General features: G+C 40.3%; 1 protein-coding gene across 1 annotated transcript in view; it reads right to left on the reverse strand.

The window, feature by feature from the left end:
• Positions 1-2382: 2382 nt before the first annotated feature.
• Positions 2383-21039, reverse strand: part of gch2 (GTP cyclohydrolase 2) — a 25203-nt gene continuing 6546 nt past the window's right edge. The window contains exons 2-6 of the mRNA XM_055639650.1: positions 13868-13977; positions 12668-12723; positions 9041-9072; positions 8237-8321; positions 2383-5751 (exon numbers count right to left, since the gene is read on the reverse strand). Of these exons, the coding sequence (XP_055495625.1) occupies positions 5625-5751; positions 8237-8321; positions 9041-9072; positions 12668-12723; positions 13868-13977 (410 nt within the window). The 3' untranslated portion in view covers positions 2383-5624. The remainder of the gene's footprint in view (positions 5752-8236; positions 8322-9040; positions 9073-12667; positions 12724-13867; positions 13978-21039) is intronic.

The raw sequence follows: 21039 nt of genomic DNA on the forward strand, positions 1-21039 counted from the left end.
GACTGAGATGAGGACAAATATTCTTCACGCAGAGATTTGTGAATCTGTGGAATTCTCAGCCACAGAAGGCAGTGGAGGCCAATTCACTGGATGTTTTCAAGAGAGAGTTACATTTAGCTATTGGGGCTAGCAAAATCAAGGTTTTGCTCAAACGTTTTACACTGGCGCATCAAGACTTCCCAACTTTTATATTCAATGCCCCGCACGATTAAGGCAAGCATTATGTGTAGATTCCTTACCGCCCAATCCACGTGTTGCTACTTTCAGGGAACTACGGACCTACTATGGACAAGATCCTTTTCTACATCAATGGTTCTGAGGGTTCTAATATCAAAATGCGTAAGGTCATGGAGTCATGCATCACTGAGTCCCTTCGTCCCAACTTGCCTATGCCAACCACAAAGTTCCAACTGTGTCAGTCCCACTTCCCTCTAAACCTTTCCCATCCATGTACCTGTCCAAATATCGTTTAAATGTTGTTATAATACTTTCCTCAACTATCTCCTGGGGCGCCACTTCCATTTACCCATGCCCCCTGTGTGACTTATCTATATTAATTTGGAAAGTTTCCTTGCTGAAACTTTACCACTTCAATGTCTTTATTTTGTACATCGCCCACTTCCTCTGGCTCCATTCATGAATCCTCTCCTTTGTCCTTGAATAAACATACCCTTTCCTAACCTCTTGCTCCTAATATATACATAAAATGCCTTGGGATTCTCCTTAGTCCTATTTACCAAGGACATGTCATGGTACCTTTCAGCCCATCTAATTCTCTAAGTACTTTCCTGTTTCCCTTAAATTCCTCAATTCTACAGCGACTATAATATGGTTCTTGAAGCTTTGCTGTTAAGATGAACCCAATTATATATGGTACAATAAGAATTTGGAAACAAATAAAATTATCTTTAAAATTAAGAAATTTATAATTGTTAATGCCAATAGCGAATAACCCTTTATTTAAACCATCTCTTATTGATAAAACATATAACCAATGGGAAAGTCTCGTAATTAGAAGGATCGGGGATATGTACGAAACGGGAAACCTACTATCATTCCAACAATTACAATTAAAATTTAAACTGAAAAACAACCAATATTTTAAATATCTTCAGATTTGCGATTTCATGAAAAAATATATACAAGGATATCAAAAAATAACCGCTGAATTATTGGAAGAAGCAATGAATATTAAAGCTGACTCACAAAAATTAATATCATATTTATATAATAGTATTTTAAATATAGACCTACCATCGACAGAAGTACTTAGGGAAGAGTGGGAACGGGAACTAATGATAAAAATTACGAAGGTTACATGGGAAAAGTACTTGATATATATTCACAAATGTTCGATTAATGCAAGTCATAATCTAATTCAATTAAAAAATTTACATAGATTATATTATTCAAAAACAAGATTGAATAAATTTTATCCAAATATATCCACCATTTGCGATAAATGTTTATCCCAAAATGCAACTATAACACACTCCGTTGTTTCCTGCATAAAACTTTATAGATTTTGAAGTGATATTTTTGAAATATTTACAAAATTATTCAAGATAAGAATGGAACCTAATACTGAAATGATTATATTTGGAGTAATGGAAGATGGGAATAAATTGAACACATCTCAAAATTTATTTTTTAATTATGGTTTAATAATAGCAAAAAAATTAATACTTAAATTTTGGAAAAATACATCAATACCAACGCTTAAAATGTGGATTGCAAGCATGTTGGACACCGCACATCTTGAGGAAATGCGATTCCTCCTAATGGATAAATCAGACCAATTCATAACGAGTTGGTCTCCATTTGTCGTCTTTTTGGAATCATATGGTGCAACACAATTGTAAAAGCTAACTGTTTCAGGACTGGACGAGGGATGGTCAAGATTATAAACAATGATCTCCTTACTTTTTTTTTTCTTTATGTCTTATTCTCTTTTTTCTATTTTCTTTTCCTCAACTTTCTTCACTCATTCATCTTTTTTCTTTTTCTTCACACACTATATACCTCACGTCTTTCTATCCTTTACTATCTAATTTATTTTTCTTATTCTCATCTTTCTTTATTATAACAAAAAAATAAGAAGCTGTACATAAAATGTATTATGAAAATATATTTTAGGCACTTTGGTGCCATATGATTGTACTTACTTCTAACAAAATAAAATATATATTTTTAATTTAAAAAAAAAAGAAGCTTTGGTATTGGTTAAGGTCACAACAATGTAAAAACTGTACTCTCTGACATTGGAATATGAACATCAAATATGTTTGAAATAAATATTTCTTCTCATTTTACATGAAATTGCCTATTTAGTATAAATTTAGGAATAGAATTTATTAAATGATCTCATGGTACAATCTTACAATTCTATCCATTATAAAATGTAAAACTATGAGTTGTTTTCACCTAAGAAAATAAGAATATTATTCTAATTGTATTAATTATGAAAAAATCATTTTATTAATAGATACAACATAGATTTTGGTATATCTTCAATAATTCACGAGAACACTGACATTGGTACAGACAAGCAACAGCAAATTAAAATAGTTCTACTTTTTTCCCCATAAATAATGATATATGAAACAATCCCCATCAACACCTTTTCCATATTGCACAAATTATAAAGGCACAACGTATTTCCACAGGTATACAGTGATTACATTTTTTTAAATTCTAAAGCCTTTTAATTTAATGGTGACAAGGCTACAAAATCAATTTTAGTACTATAATAACACATCATGAAAAGTGTAATAATATCCGCAGTAGAAATACAGAACATTTAGTTGATAGTGGCTGACAGAACATTAAAATGTTTGTTTAATTTCTGTAGTTCAAACATTTTACATAATGCGATGAAAACTCATTAAGGCCTCATAGTACGTCATTTTGGAAAATGACCTATGGTTCAAAGCACCAGTTTAGCATTATCCTTTAAATATATGTTATCTTTATATCTGGCATATTGGCTTACTGGTAATACTCTCATTTCTGAATAAGAAGGTTAAGGGCTCGGGCTTTATTCCCACATGTATGCAAGGTAAATTTTATATTTGTTATCTTTTGGGAAGTGTATGCAAAAGAATCCAGGACACAAGGAAAGCAGAGCAGTTCTCCCTATTACCCTTGCCCTCTCCCACAAACCATATCTAACAGATTACCCGATTATCTGTCACTTTGCTGTGTATAAATTGACAGCTACATTGCAACAGTGACTGCATTTCAAAGGAACTTTATGGATTGAAAAGTGCTTTAGGACATCCTTCAAGTAATGCTCTGCAAATGCAAATTATTTCTCTTTAAAGAGACATAACAATAGATTGATGGTCTCAGCATTTGTTATATTAACCACGGAGGTTCAAATTACTTCACTGATAAAATGCTATGTTCTCCTAAAAATGTATACAGAGAATTTTAAAATATGTACTGTTAACATAAGTCTTCGTACAATTGGAGAAACTAAGCAGTCTATTTTTGATCCAATTTATGGTGATAGATTTTGCATTAAGACCATGGTGATATACAGCATTAAGACCAGTGAGAGAAATGATTACATGTATTACTTTTATCATATATTTATAATCCTCCATTATTATAAATATATTTTGTTGGAGTCATAAATTTATTTTTAATGAAAGCACTTTTAATATCTCCATTAAAGTATTCAGACAAAGGAGTTAATGAACACATAGAGACTGGGATTTCTTTTTTTTTTGCAGGGGGTAGGGAAGTAGTAAAAACTACACAATAAAACACAGAAATGTTGAGCTTCCATTGACACTGACGTTATCAGGAAAATATTTACAGTGCAATTTAGGCTGCCGACTGGTTTTCATCCATTTTACGTGACAAGCTGAGCAAATTTCTTAATTTCTAACATCACCAGCCATTATTTTAAATTGTGTGTCATTGCAGACCAATTACTGTTGTAGCCGAATTATTAGTGAACAATTTCAGAAAAGACTTGTCTCTTCCTCATCTTTATCTCCATTCCACTCCATGAGGCTCTAATTCTTGTTGAGCTACAATTCCATAAGTGAAAGGCATTCTCCATTTAAACAGCCCACTTTACACATCAGTTCATAAATTGTAGGAGAACAATTGGGCCATTCAGCCCATTTGCCATTCAAGGCTGATCTATCTCTCCCTCTCAGCCCCATTCTCCTGCCTTCTCCCCATAACCCCTGACACCTGTACTACTCAAGAATCTATCAATCTCCACCTTAAAAATATCCATTGACTTGTCCTCCACAGCCATCTGTGTCAATGAATTTCACAGATTCACCAGCCGCTGACTGAGGTTGAGTCAGTGTGGACTGTGAATAGTTTTAGTTCATTCAACAACAGAGGAGACTATCATCAAGACTCGCACTGTCCTCTGAAGGTTCAGCTTGGGTAGGTGGATGGTGACCCAGAGCACAAAACCTGCTTTGAGAGAGTCATCCTTATAACTACAGCTAAAATATTCTGGAGGCTCAGCCAAAGAGCTCTGCTCTAAGATCTTTGGGCTCAGCTTTGTTGGGTGATTATTCTTGGATTTCTGCTTACGTTTTCCCCTCAGGATTGTTGGGGACTGCTCAGCCAACTCACCACCAGACTGAAGAGTAAACTATGAACCCTGGCTTATACTTTCAGTAACTGTAGGTTCAGCAGGGATGCAATGATGCTAAGAAAATATAAATTTGAAAATAAATCACAAAAAGATTGAAGCATCCAAATAAAAAAGTAAACCTATTAAAAACATTTAAAATAAATCTTGTCCAATAGAACAATATTCAAAATAAAATTTCACTCATTTAAAAAAATAGTTTTGTGCTCACAGGATATTTTATGTACACAGTCAAAAGCTTCCAGGTAGAATGACTGGATTTAAATGAATCCTCCTACATTTGGTCCTCGAAAATGTAATTTAACTGGAATTGCACCTAGCAAGATGTTTTTCCACTTAGCATGCCTTCTGTCTAAATATTGCCTGTTGGTGGGAAATAAAGAATTTGGTTCACATCCAGAGCATTGAAGTCAGCAGAAAGATGAAACTGCTGATTTGTCAGTTTGGGCTGAGTAAACGCAGATACAAGTAGACGGCCATCACCTAACCTGGCTTTGAACTTTAAACAGATAAAAATAAGTTGATTAGATTAGTACGCAATGACATCGCACATTCGTTTGTTTTATGTCTAATGCCCGAACCTGAAGCTTGGGAATTAATCAAATAAGCTGCCAGCTCTGTTGGTTTAATACTTACTATTATTAAAAAATAAAACGGTAGGAAGTTAGAAATATTTTTAGAACGTTGACTGAAACTGCAGAATCATACACCGAGTCACAACAAAGATATTGACAGGTACAAAGTGTATTACCACTACACACTGGTGGTAATGTGGTTTCTATTATTCAGATATGGCACGACAACTGTGTTTATCTTTAGTATTTTTTTGGAAATTGTTGGCCTGTTGCTTGAATCAAATGGAATCCTCAGCATTTAATCAGTGCAGGAATTTGAAATTCTTTGAAAGTCTTTGAAATTTCAATGCACACCTTATTTTCAGGACAGGCCAGAATTTATTCCCAATGCTGCAGAGAGTTTTGCTTAGAAAACAGTCCTTCTACTCTTTCGTCAATGTGAGAAATTCTTCCCGTGTCTTTTGATCCTCACGGAAAACTCCAAGCATTGTGCTGGTCACTGTCTTGCTGTTCATTTTCTGCACACCGCGCATCACCATGCACAAGTGCCTGCAAAAAAAAATTTGTTACTTCAGTCGGTAGTTGCCAGAGACGATCTCCCCGAAATGCCGCAGCCCCAAACGGCAGGCCTGGCTCGCCCGCCACGGAGGCAGGAACCCTCCCGAGAGCGAAACTCAGTGAGACCAGCTCCTGCAAGCCCCTGAAGACCAGGAATCGGAAAGGAGGATGGAGGGAGTCGGCAACAAAGGCTGACAACCGGAATGGAGGCGATGGCCACAACAAGCCTCTGCAGCTAACTGTGGCTGAACTGTAAAATGATGCAAATATGGCACCGCTTGTAAAGAGACTGAGTGGGCTGTTCTGTACATTCTGTACTAACCGGTGGATTGTACTTATGTACGGTGATAGTCTTGCTGATCTATACACAAAAAAAAAGTATTCCACTGTACCTTAATACACGTGATAATACAGAAAGCAATGAAACATTCTTTTCTTAATGCATGTTAAAATAGCAGCTCTTTCTTTAATGGTAACTAAGAGTAGCCGGAAGCCAGAGGATTGGGAAACTTTCATAGGACAACAGAAGAAAACAAAACGCGCAATACGGGCTGAAAAGATGAAGTACGAAGGGAAGCCGGCCCGGAATATAAAGAAGGACAGTAAAAGCTTCTTTAGATATGTTAAGGGAAAAAGAGTAGAAAAGTCAAATGTGGGTCCCTTGAAGGCAGACACGGGTGAAATTATTATGGGCAACAATGAAATTGGTACTTGTCTTCACTAGATGATCCAATCTCCCAGGTGTACTGTAGGACAGAGGATCTAAGGGGGTAGAGGAACTGAAATAAATTTTCATTAGGCGAGAAATAGTATTGGGTAGGCTAATGGGACTGAAGGATGATAAATCCCCTGGGCCTGATGGTCTGCATCCCAGGGTCCTCAGGGCTCTAGAAATAGTGGACGCATTGGTAATCATTTTCCAATGTTCAATAGATTCAGGATCAGTTCCTGTGGAGAGAAGGAGTGGGTAACGTTTTGGGTTGAGACCCTTCTTCAGACTGATCATCTTTTGTGTCTATCGATTTAGACCAGCATCTGCAGCTCATTCCTACACCTTTTGTCTGCACTTCATGACTGAGCCTTGTGACTTTTGCAGGTAAATATATTTATTGCTTAACTGGTCTTTTCCTCGTGGTAACTCATTAAAACACTTGACCCAAATGCTGCTCGCACTGTTTGTTTATCTGTGCTCTCATCTGATTTTAACTGGATTCCTGCCAGGATGTTACGATTTTTCTGAACAGCAATCTTAAGCTAAGGATAAAGGTCAATCTGCTTTGCTGCTGTTGGAAGTGAACAAGGGCAGGACTTTATTTGGTTGTGGCCAGGTCCAGACCAAGAGTCATTGTCTGTATTGGCACAAGAAGCATTATATATATTTGCTGTGGAAGATTGTATTGGCACAAATGTGCATCTTTCCACAAAGGTGTCACATTATAAAACATATGAGTGTTCTATTCAAGCACATCTCAAGTATTCATCTCAAAATTTTCATCCTATCCTTCACTAACAACTAATGACATCTCCAAACATATAGCTTCTACCACCTATGGAGACAAAGGGAACAGACATTTGCCACCTCCTAGTTCCAGGTGACACATCCTGACATTGGATAACACCATACCTTCAGAGACATCAAATCAATATCCAACATTTCACAGCCCAACAGCATTGAAGGAATGCCTTTACCACATGGATTGCACTGGCTTAAGTAAAAACTCACCACTAGGTTCAAGGGGAAATTGGGATGGGTGATAAAAATGGTCGCTTTTCCAAACATACTGACCCCCAGAGAATGAAGTGAAGGCAGACAAGAATGACCCCTGGAAGTGAGCTGGGTCCAGAGAATGAAGTGAAGGCAGACAAGAATGACCCCTGGAAGTGAGCTGGGTCCAGGAACATCCGGGCATCCTATATTTTCTATTGGACAAAGTTAAATTATTTTTTAGGAATATCAGATGTAGAGGGGAGACCCAATAGAAGTACATAAAACTATGAGAGGCATAGATAGGGTAGACAGTTAGAACCTTCAAGGACTAGAGAGCACAGCTTTAAGATGAGGGGCAAAATTTAAAGATGTATGTTTTTTTTTTGTGTGGGTGCATGCAATACAAGGATGTTGGTGAGGCAGTTATGATAGTTGCATTTAAGGTTTGAGATAGGCAATTAAGGTTAAGGTTTTAGATGGATATGCAGGAAATGGAGGGATGTGGATCACATGCAGGCAAAGGAGATTAGTTGAGCCTGGCATCATGTTCGGCATGGACATTGTGGGTCGAAGGGCCTGTAACTGCCGTAATGATCTATGTCGTATTTCATCTTGTAATGAATTTAATGCCATGCAAAACTGGTAGAACATTTTTTAAAGATATGTTAATATCAAAATAATTTAGTCCTTTTCATATGCGATGTAAAATATTACAAAGGCAGAGACATAGTATAACTGAGAGCTTAAATCAATTCAAGGCTTGCTTACGTGGCTTCTATGACAACTGCTACTCCAGCTGGTTTCACAGCCTCTGTGATGGCTACAGCAATTTGCTTAGTTAACCGTTCTTGAACTGCAAGGAAAGAATGCAAGAAAACAAAAGTTGTCAGTTCTCACCGCCAACAAATAACTATATTTGTTATCATTCACAAACAGGTTTTCACAGGAGCAATAGCAAAAGAATGAGCCAAAGCATTTAGAAATGCAAACTACTGGTATATTAAAGTTGTAGATGCCTCAAATAGACAACCAACAAGGGCATTTATACATTGTTAATATGCACAAAGTTTACATTTCAAGCAGGTAGTGGATCAGAAACCATGGAAAAACATTTTCTGGTCACTGTATATTATTAGACAATAGACAATAGGTGCAGGAGTTGGCCATTTGGCCCTTCGAGCCATTCAATGTGATCATGGTTGATCATCCCCAATCAGTACCCCATTATTAATACATCATAACCATATTTTTAATAGCAAATGTATACAATATTGTTGTAAAGGAGAAGTTTGATGTATACATGTGGAAGAAGAATGTAGAGAATGAGGAAAGCATGAGAACATTTTTTAAAAAGTTAGGTATGTTCAAGTCTTGATCCTTGTCCAAATCTTTGAATTGTCACCTAATTGGCCAATATATTTGGATAGAAGAGTACTAGGCAACTGACCTGTGACCCATGTTAAAATGGAAAGTGGCCCCCCATATATTGCAAGGAGGGGTTGACGTGGAAATTTAAAACATGGCCGTTATATTGATATGTGATAAATATATATAATTTTGAACCAATGGTACCTTGAAGTCTTCTGCTGTAAATTTCAACAATCCTGTTAAGAAAAAGAACACTGTCATGTCAGAGTCTGGCACTGTGGATTATTAGTATTAATATCTCTCAGTGCAAGTGTGAAATAACTGAACGTCATTTGCCTGAACATTACATTGCAAGATTCCCATATTTCAAAGGGCTCATGGACTATAATTGTATAATTGAAACCCAAAGAGAAAATGTCAAAGAAAAGATTAGTTAATAACATGGAGAAAACTATAGGACCCGGGGGGGAAAATGCTTTTGGCACATCAGTCAGAGAACAGAGTATAGAAGTTGGGAGATCATGCTGCAGTTATACAAGAAATTGGTGAGGCCACATTTAGAGTATTGTGTTCAGTTTTGGTCATCTTATTATCGGAAAGATATTGTGAAAGGGTGCAGAGAAGATTTACGAGGTTGGTGCCACGATCTAGGGCTCGAGCTATAGGATTTGGCAGACCAGGACTTTATTCCTTGGAGTGCAGGAGGATGAGGAGTGATCTTTCAGTCTAGAGATACAGCATAGTAACAGGCCCTTTGGCCCATGCCGACCAGCGATCTCCGTACACGATCCAAGCACAATCCTACACATTAGGGACAATTTATAAGCTTTACCAAAGCCAATTAACCTACAAACCTGTATGTCTTTGGAGTGTGCGATGAAACCGGTGCGCCCTAGGAAAATCCATACAGACAGCACCCATAGTCAGGATCGAACCTGGGTTACTAGCGCTGTAAGGCAGCAACTCTACCGCTGTGCCACTGTGCTGCCCTGTATTTGCAATTTTCTAGTCCTCCCTCCTGAACCTTAGAAACATAGAAAATAGGTGCAGGAGGAGGCCATTCGGCCCTTCGAGCCAGCACCGCCATTCATTGTGATCATGGCTGATCGTCCCCAATCAATAACCCGTGCCTGCCTTCTCCCCATATCGCTTGATTCCACTAGCCCCTAAAGCTCTATTTATCTCTCTCTTAAATCCATCCAGTGATTTGGCCTCCGCTGCCCTCTGTGGCAGGAAATTCCACAAATTCACAACTCTTTGGGTGAAAAAGGTTTTTCTCACCTCAGTCTTAAATGGCCCTCCGTTTATCTAAGACTGTAGCCCCTGGTTCTGGACTCGCCCAACATTTGGGAACATTTTTCCTGCATCTGGCTTGTCCAGTCCTGATATAATTTTATATGCTTCTATAAGATCCCCCCTCATCCTTCTAAACTCCAGTGAATACAAGCCTAATCTTTTCAATCTTTCCTCATATGACAGTCCCGCCATCCCAGGGATCAATCTCGTGAACCTACGCTGCACTGCCTCAATCACAAGGATGTCCTTCCTCAAATTAGGAGACCAAAACTGTACACAATACTCCAGATGTGGTCTTACCAGATCCCCATACAACTGCAGAAGAACTTTTAGATGCTTGGAAGATTATGGAAGGCAACATAAGAAAGTCCTTCATTCTTGCAGTATAAGAAAGGAAATAGAAGAGAAGGCCCCTTAAAAGAGAATTTTCAAATCTGTATTCGGCAAGAGGTAGCTCTATTCCGCGTCATGAACTGAAATCAGCAATCCTTACGGCCACCGCTGCATAAACAAATGATTCCAAAAGAACAGTGGCTTAGAACAGTGTTCAGAAGTCGCCCTGATTTTCTTTTTCTTTTTTTTTTTGTTTTTAAATTCAATTTCAATTTTATTTTTAATATGTTTCATTATTTATTTTTTATTTATTTATTTTTTGGTGATTTTTTTTATGATACTGCCTGTAAGTGAAATTCATTTCGTTGTCTCAAATTGAGACAATGACAATAAATTTGAATACAATACAATACAATATAATCGACTGAGTGCTTGAGGCTACCACTGCTTCCAATCATACTGGCAACCAGGATACAATGGACACAAAGCATCTTTAATGGGGCTGTAGGAAAGAACTACAGATGCTGGTTTACACCGAAGATAGACACAAAGTGATGGAGTAACTCAGTAGGACAGGCAGCATCTCTGGATAGATGGAATGGTTTTGGGTCAAGACCCTTCTTCAGACGGGAGAATGGAGCTGAAAATGTAAAAAGCCAGCGGAATTCAGGAAGCTGCCAGAATAGGAGAATCAATTTGAATAAATCTACAATAAACAGGGGCCGCGGAGTGTTTTTGAAAGTGTGGGGGGGATGGGGGGGGGGGGCTGAGCGACCACTGATCACTGGCCTCGGGGGGTACTAGCGAGGGAGCGGGGTGAGGGGTGAGAGGGTCACACGGTAGGGACTTTTGTAAATTTGATGTATTAAAATCATGTTTTGGTGCATCGTAGAAGTATGATTTCAATGTTTTTTTAAAGATAATGTAGAGCCTACATGAGAGATAGGAACAGGTGATTGTTATTTTTGTTATTGCTCGACCTCCAAAAACTGGGGGATAATAATCCATCTGGGGGATAACAAGCCACCCCCCACCTCAAAAAATGGGGGGATAAATCCCCCACCTACCTGGGACACCGGCCACCTGGTACCAGGTATCAGGGGAACCGGTTACCGGGGGGTCTGGGCGACAGGTCACTGAGGTACTGGTTACCGGGCACCGGCGCCAACTCCATTTACCTCTGTGTTTCCGGGCATGTAGATGGATGGGGCGACGGAGGGGCTCAGCGTCAGTGAGATGGGGTGGCACATGTAGTACTCCATGACACGAGGGAGGGTAGAGCGCCCCAGGTGGGTGGGTTACGCCATGGTTGGGGGGGGTGGGGGGGGGGGGGGGAAGAGAGGGGTGTTGGGGCAGGAGGGTGGTGTTGGGAAAGAGGGGTTGTGCTGCGCTGGAGATGGTGGCATGCAGGGAGGTGCGGTTGGCACCAATATTGCTGCTGGAGTCGATGGGTGCAGTGGATGGCAGCCATTTGGCCCATTGAGCCTAGCCCGTCTCTTTGACCAAGCACCCTCCAAAGGAGGGTGCTTGGCCAAAGAGACGGGCTAGGCTCAATGGGCCAAATGGCTGCCATCCACTGCACCCATCGACTTTCACAAGGGGCGGAAAACCCGGGGGGGGGGGGGGCCAGAGGGGACACGTCCCCCCCCTTATTTTGAGAGGTGCGGGACATCCCCCCCCCCAAATTTTTGTAATCCCGATTTTAAAATCTCCACTTTTAGCGCTGGATTGAGCCTCCGAAGCCTCGCGCGTGTGTGAGCGTGCACATGCGCGCGTGGCCGCCAAAACGTTGTGTCCCCCGTCCCCTCCATGTTTTGATAGCGAGTTCCGCTCTTGCCTTTCACTTTGTGTAGGAAGGGACTGCAGACGCTGGTTTATACCGAAAATAGAAACAAAATGCTAGAGCAACTCAGTGGATCAGGCCGCATCTCTGAAGTGTCACATTGACAGAGAACCTGCTGAACCCATGAATCCCGTTGAATGAAGAGGCCTCGCTATTGATCCAAGGACTCGAGGTCAGTCCCATGCACCTCCCTTGCATTTGTAATTCTTCTGTTTCAAAATAAACACGATTCCTCCTAAATTTTATTTTTCATCTCCTTTTGCGTTTTTCTTCATCTTCTCATGCAAAAGGATATTCATGAATTAACCGATGTTATGAATGTAACTAAATGTGTGAAATCACATTTAGAGTTTACCTACCTTGCTAGTTTGCTGAGCCCAACAACCTTTTTATTTGGTAGGTAACCTATGTGAACCTGCAATCAAGAAATAAATATAGTAAAGAATCATAAAGAAGATTTCATGTTACATTGCCCTCGACTCATTTGAAAGCTTATAAAAGCTTTCACATTGGCTAAAACAGTGAGACAAAATTAAGAAACCACTAGAGAAGGCAAAACGTCACTGTGGTGAGTAACTGTTCAGGAATGGGAAGGGGGCAGAAGGTGCATAAGCTATGGGAGCAGAATTAGGCAATTTAAGCCACCATGTCTCCTCCACCATTCATTTATGGATGATCTATCTTTCCCTCTCAACCCCATTCTCATGACTTCTCCCCGTAACCTTTGACACCCTTACTAATCAAGAGTCTGTCAATCTCCGCTTTTAAAATATCCAATTACTTGGCCACCACAGCCGTCTGTGGCAATGAATTCCGCAGATTCACCACCCTCTGGCCAAATAAATCCTCCTCATCTCCTTTCTAAAGGTACGTCCTGGTACACTGGAATACTGGCACACTAGTGTTACTATAGTAATCTTCTTTGCTGCTATTTTGGAACTAGAAAATTGTGCATCATTGATAGATTCCGGCATAAATCCTCGCATTTATTTACCTCTGCCTTTCATTTTTGTTTTGCATTCTGCATGCAATGAAAAGCACATGCATTTTTACAAAGACTGCATTATACCTTGCAAGTACATTAAAAAAACACACTGTTGGTGCTCAAAAATATTAATATAAAGCATTTCACTCTACCTCAGTACAAATGACAATAATAAACGGAACAAATAAATAGAAAATACTCATATCAAGCAAGTTTAACAAGACAATGGTGGTTGTACAAGACATAGGTGATACCACTGTTCGAGTTTGTGTTCAGTTTACATCATCTTGCCGTAGGGAAGGTGCCATTAAAAAAGTGAAAAGAGTGCAGAGAAGATTTACAAGTATGTTTCCAGGACTTGAGAGCCTGAGCTATAGGGAGAAGCTGGGCAGGCTAATACATTATTCCTTGAAACACAGGAGGCAGAGGGTGATCATATAGAGGTGTATAAAATCATGAGGAGAATAGACAGGGTTAATGCAAAGAGTCTTCTTCCCAGGGTAGGGCAATCAAGATATTGGTATTGGTTTAATGCAAAATGCATAGATTATAGATGTTCAAGTTGTATACTAACCTTGCCAAAAAAAGGAACTAGGTGATGCTCACAAAGTGAAAACATTTCAATATCTTTCACAATAACTACTTCATCGTGGTCCTCATCGAAGACAGCATCATTCAAAATGTCTGAAAAAAAAGGAAAAATGTATACTGGAGAGATATTGACGCTAAATGATGGTAACAATATTTCCAAAAAAGAATGTTATGATCTCTGCTAAATTTAGCAGCATTTGGAAGAGTGGTATAATTGTGACCAGTTTTTTGAGGAGTGTGATTGACGAGGTTAGTGCAGTGAACGTTGTTTACAATGATTTTGATAAAATTTAATTTTAGTTTAAAGATACAGCACTACGACAGGCCTTTGGTCCACCGAGTCCTCGCCGACCAGCGATGCCCATACACTCGCACTATCCTACACACTTGGATTAATTTACAATCTTTTCCTGAAGCCCATTAACCTACAAACCTGTACATCTTTGGATTGTTGAACTGGAGAACCCGGGGAAAACCCACGCGGTCACGGGGAGATCGTACAAACTCCGAACAGACACCAACCGTAGTCAGGATCGAACCCGGGTCTCTGGCGCTGTAGGGCAGCAACCTTACTGCTGCGCCACCATGCCAATCCTCATGGTAGGCTGATCCAGAAGATTAAGATGCATGGGAGCCAAGGTGGCTTGGTTGTTTAGATTCAGGACTAGTTTACCTACAAATGACAGAGGATAGTGGTGGGTGTAATATTGGCTGCAGGTTTGTGATCATTGGAGTTTTTTGGGAAGGCTGGGACTTCTGTTGTTTGTAACATATGTATAAATGACTTGGAGATTAAGCTGCATTTGGAATATTTTGTGCAGTTCTGGTTCTCCCTTTACAAAACAAACTTGGATTAGTTTCTCTGGAATTGCCAAGGTTAAAGGAAGACCTGACTGCATATAAAATTATGAGATGTACGGATAAGGTAGGCAGTCAGAACCTTTCTCCCAAGGTTGCAATGTTAAAGGTTAGAGCCCTTGCTGGGTGATTGATGGTCAGTGTAAACCTGCTGGGCTGAAGGGCCTGTTCCCAAGTGCATCTCTAAAACTAAAGTGAAATTGAATTTTTACTGTTGCAATAAATTTAATTCCAACGGAACTATGAAGATAAGACTTTACTTTTTGTGTGCAGTCTCACTCCTAATTTTAATAATTATTGAAATATGTTTTAAATCCTCGCCCATCCTTCCAAAGATGGTGGATGCAATTCTGCTCCCAAGATACTAGTTTCATAAGTTCATAAGTTATAGGAGCAGAATTAGGCCATTAGGTCCATTTAATCTTTCCCTCTCAACCCCATTCTCCTGCCTTCTTCCCATAACCCCAGACACCCTCACTTTCTTGTTACATAGCTTGCCTCGTATCTTTTAATTAAATACTTGTGCTCTGAAATATAACAATGATATAACCCACTGCCAGTGTGCAGGGTTAACTACTTGTTTATTTTGTAACCGCTGATTTAGAAAGACTAAGCATCACTTTAAGTTCATTACTGCAATAATTAGGGGACGGTACAGTGGCATAGTGGTATAGTTGCTGCCTTACAGCACCAGAATCTAATTCAATCTTGACTCCGGTGCTGTCTGTACCGAGTTTGTACATTCTGCCTGCGACTGTGTGGGTTTTCTCTGGGTGCTCCGGTTTCCTCCCACACTACAAAGACGTGCAGGTTTGTAGGCTAATCGGCTTCTGTAAATTGCCCCTCATGTGTAGGATCGCTGGTCAGTGCGGACTCAATGGGCCTACAGCACTGTTTCCACGCTGCAGCTCCAAAGTCTAAAATAAATTGCCAAATGAGAAATCTGCTCCAGCATAGAGGTATTGTCGTCAAACATAATGAGCTGAAGTAATGAGCCTGTATTTAATATATGCATCACAAAACAGTGACATGTTCAATTACATTTGATGGATTAGTTGCAAAATTAAGAGTTGCTCATTTTAAGGGGCAGTAGCCAAGTCGTGGGTTTCTATGACATCACATTGTTTATCAAGGAATTATATTTTAATGAAAATTAAACAAACAAAAATTTTGAGACACACCATAAAGATTATGAAGTCTGCATTTATTTGTTGGGGGCTTCACCGAGTGTGTAACATGTCCAGATTCAACTTCAGGGTAGCAGGTTTCCAAAATACCTGGGAAGAACTTACAAAGTTGCCCACATCAGTTTGTCTGATATAGGCTTTGAATTCTACCCAAATATAGCATGGAAATAAAAGGCCTCACCTCGGGCATGGATGATTCAATAGCACAATGCCTATTGCTTCACAGACTATTGGATTTTAAAGTGACAAGCCTGTAGCAGCACAACTAATTAAATGCTCCTTTGCAACCACCGAGCAAATCATAAGAAAGCTTTTTGCTAGCAAGGTCCAAGGAAACACTGACCTCCCCATCATCCAAGGGATCTACAGGAGTCGCTGCCTCAGGAGACCCACACCACCCTGGCCATGCTCTCATTTCACTCCTGCTGTCAGGAAGGAGGGTAGCAGCTGAAAACTGACATGCAGGTTCAGGAGCAGCTTCTAGAAACATAGAAAATAGGTGCAGGAGTACGCCATTTGGCCCTTCGAGCCAGCACCGCCATTCAATATGATCATGGCTGATCATCCAGAATCTGTACCCCGTTCCTGCTTTCTCTCCATAATCCCTTGATTCCATTAGCCCCGAGCTTTCCAACTCTCTTGAATACATTCAATGAATTGGCCTCCAGCTACAACTTCCAGATAAGCTCTTAACTACATAGACTTGGCAGACATTGATTTAGTTTTGCATGATTGTTAGTTTGCTTTTTTATATATACACTTACATTTTTTATTATTTGTTATGGTGTTTACAAAGTTCCATGTTTATGTATCTGTTGTGCTGCTGCAATCAAAAACATTATTGTCCTGTTTTAGGACACATGACAATAAAACACTTTACTCTCTCCACCATTTAGGAAAGATGAAATTTAATTTTAGAATGAAATTTGGGGTAGTTTAACATTTCAATTTAAACATACTGTACATAAATTTGGCACATGCCCTATAGAGGCAGCACAGTGGCAAAGTGATAGAGCTGCTCCTTACAGCTCCGGAGACTCAGTTTCGATCTTGACTACATTTTAAAACGTGCAGCTATTACATTGTCTACTTAAAGAGGATCTGTCTGGAAAATAGGACAAGGATCTGTGCGTGGCTTCTATAGTTTGACCCACTACAGGATGCACACAAATGAAAATCCTCCCACCTCATTGAATTTCAACATTTGCACAAATTCTTGTAACGTTTGATGCACGTGATGACAAATTTTAAAACTTGGAAGATTGCAGCTCAGACACATTTAGCAGTAGTAAATCAATTGTATGACAGAGAGAGTAAGAGGGATCTTGCCTGGGTTTCAAATATAGTTACAGAGATAGGTTGAATAAGTTAGGTCTATTCTCTGGAGCGCAGAAGGTTCTTGATAGTCTTTAAAATGTTGAGGGGGATAGACAGAGTTGATGTGGAAAAGCTTTTCCCACTGAGAGTAGGGAAGATTCAAACAAGGGGACATGACTTGAGAATTAAGGGACAGATGTTTAGGGGTAACATGAGGGGGAACTTCTTTACTCAGAGAGTGGCATGTTGAATAGCTTCCAGTGCAAGTGGTGGAGGCAGGTTCGTTGGTATCATTAAAAATAAATTGGATAGGCATATGGATGAGAAGGGAATGGAGGGTTATGGTATGAGTGCAGGCAGGTGGGACTAAGGGAAAAAAGTTGTTCGGCACGGACTTGTAGGACCGAGATGGCCTGTTTCCGTGCTGTAATTGTTATATGGTTATAATTGTTTTGTACAGTGTTTTTGTCTGTTGTCACCCATCTGTATAAAATGTCATCCATTATTTTAGAAAAAAGCTCGCAGGAACAAGTACATTGATGAATGTGGTGAACCATCACAAGAAACTTCCAGAACTAGGAATCTTGTAATCTAAAGCAGGCAGAACAATGCCTACATGATGTTTAAAAATATACAATACTAGACTGTGGGACCCGTTGGGTCCCAGCATCACACGGGAGAGCTGATCACCAACGCAATATTCCACATCTCCACCAATTCCAATATTGCTCGCCAGTGGGGGGGAGCTTTCTGTTGCGCTAGTATGGGTGTTGCGAGCTGAAGGTACTGGTTTCCAGAGGGCTAGTATAGACATTGTGGGCAGAATGGATTCTTGGGCTGGCAGCCAACTGTTGCAACGATTTTAAAAGCCAAGCCAAGGCAAACAATTTGGCTGCAGCCACCCAACAACCAAAATTCATTTTGTGAACACAAATGTTTTTAAACAGGAGAGGCAAACAATTGGGCAGCAGACACCCGACAACCAAAATTCATTTTGTGAACACAAACTTGTTAAAAAAGGCGAGGCAAACAATTGGGCAGCAGCCACCTTACAGCCGCATCGAGGGGACTCGTGGAGTAGACGTGTGTTCAGTTTTATTCACAGCTCAGAGAGCCATGACCCTCTCGCTTCCTGGGTCTGGCAGAGACTGTGAGGGACTACACTTCCGGGTTTTATAGTCCCTCCCCCATGCTGCCAACGAGGGCAGCAGAGAGAATGGAGATTTTTTTAAAAACATTAATATCTCTCTGATTTCTCATCAATGGGAAAAATGCTCCGGTCCCGGAAGGCGGAGGGGGGGCTCTGAGCGAGGTGGCCAAAAATGACGGCTATAGGTGGCGGCGTTCTCTTGGAAATCACACTACAGCGAGCCAAAAGCGGTCAAGATCAGACTTTTAGTAATATAGATAACCACAAATATTAAACAGCCTCAGAACTTATGTAATTAAATCCAGGCTTCAATACATACAGAAGGTGGGGGGTGGGGGGGGGGAATAATTTGGACATCTACCTCACAGAGAATGTTGAAAACAATCCAGATGCCTGGAGGCATTAAATGAAAGATGAATAGATAATGTTTCAAGTCAAAGATCCTTTGTCACGACAAGTGCTTTTTGACAAAAGCATTAACCATATTTTTCTTGCTGCTGCCTGGCCAGCTGACTATGTCCAGTAAAGCTGGTAAATATCTGAAATTTAAAAATTTCATTTGAATTAGTTGAAAGATACAGCACAGGAACAGGCCCTTCAGCCCACTGAGTCCCCCCTGAACATTGATTACCTGTTGACATTGGTTCCACGTTATCCCACTTTCACATGCACTCCCCGCACTCCAGCGGTAATTTACAGAGGTCAATTGGCCTACATACCTGCTCATCTTTGGGATGTGGAAGGGCAACCAAAGGAAATTCACAAGGGCACAGGGAGAACGTGCAAACTCCACACGGTTCAGCGAAAGGAGGAAGTTGTGATGGATATTTTGCAATATTTGGTAATTTAGAAAGAAATGGCAGGGAAGTGTGGCAGTTCATTTGGTAAATGACAAGTACTGCACTATAAAACCAATGGTCTTTCAATCTGAAACATGTCTTCATTCCTACACTTCAATAATGACCTAGTGCAATGAGAGGATGGAATGCAGTTGCATATTACCATAATCTACATTCACATTTTCTACAGTTTACCAAATATCAAATCATTAAAGCAATGCAAATGAATCATCAAATAGCAGCATGTGTTAACTTGATGATGTATTACTGCCAGCAACTGCACAGTGGTAAACCCTGGTGACACACTATGGATTGGTAAACTATAGCTGCACAGAAGCAAATGTCATCCCATCGGATTCTAGAAGTCCAAAGTAATAATGTTAGACATCCAGAAATACAGCCATACAAGTCGTATATTTAGACCATGAACACTCAAATAAAAATTGGAGGAGAACAAAAAAATGCTGGAGGAACTCAGCAGGTCAGACTGCATCTGTGATGGGGATGGACAGTCCATGATTAGGGTCAGGACCCTTCTACAGACCCCGACGAAGAGTCCAGGCCTGAGACGTCAACTCCCCATTTCCTCCACAGATGCTGCCTGACCCGCCAAGTTTCTCCAGCACTTTATGTTTAGTTCACAATCCATCATTTGTAGTTTCTTGGAAGGGAAGTTTTGATTGGAGAAAGCACCAAATACTGGACTAAGGCACTGATAGTCAGACCCAAATAGACTTCTTGCCCAACAATGGTTTAAAATGTTTTAACTTTTGTCTACGTTCAAAGCTGTCCACAGCTCCACTTCTCCCTTCAAGTGTAGCTCTAAGGTCTGTAACTATCCAAGTTTCTGTCTCTCCCCTAACTCCAGATTCCTGCATGTTCACCCCTTTATGCCTCACATTATGTTGCTGTGCAGGTCAAGCTCTGGAATTTCCATCGTAAAACTCAGCCTCTTGCCTGCCATTTGCCTCCTCAATTACGAACACCTCACTGTTGATCTCTCAGTAACCCATTCTCCTTCTTTGAATCAGATTTGTTCTTTTGTCTGATTAATTTTGCAAAGAATTGTTATAAATATGACCCAGTTACCATAAAAGTGATTAAAATATGCAAGCAATAGTTGAGAGCATTACAATACATTTCATTTCACTATTTCTCATGCAGATTCATATTCTTACCCAATACTCCATTTTACTCAGTACCGTACCTTATCCATGGCTTCTTATACCAGTCTAGTAACTGGCAGAAAGACAAGGTTGCTTTCCCAGCCCCGCACGGCCCGATTTTACCTTCTCCCTAAAATCCACAAACCTGACTGTCCTGGCAGACCCATTGTTTCTGCCTGTTCCTATCCCACTGAACTTATTTCCACATACCTCGACTCCACCCTATCCCCCCTGGGTAAATCCCTCCCTACCTATGTTCAAGACACCTCACACGCTCTTCGTCGACTCCATGAATTCCATTTTCTAGGCCCCCATTCCCTCATCTTCACCATGGATGTCTAGTCACTCTACACCTCCATCCCCCACCAGGAGGTCTCAAAGCCCTCCGTTTCTTACTCGACCGGAGAAGCAACCAATCCCCGCCTACTGATACTCTCCTCCGCCTAGCGGAGCTGGTCCTTACCCTTAATAACTTTTCGTTTGACTCCTCCCATTTCCTCCAAATACAAGGCGTAGCTATGGGCACGTGTATGGGCCCTAGCTATGCCTGCCTCTTTGTAGGGTACATCGAACAATCTTTGTTTGAGAGGTACAGTGGCCCTATCCATGAACTCTACCTCCGCTACATCAATGACTGA

Source organism: Leucoraja erinacea, chromosome 8 (genome assembly GCF_028641065.1).
Source record: "Leucoraja erinacea ecotype New England chromosome 8, Leri_hhj_1, whole genome shotgun sequence".
Lineage (NCBI taxonomy): Eukaryota > Metazoa > Chordata > Chondrichthyes > Rajiformes > Rajidae > Leucoraja > Leucoraja erinaceus.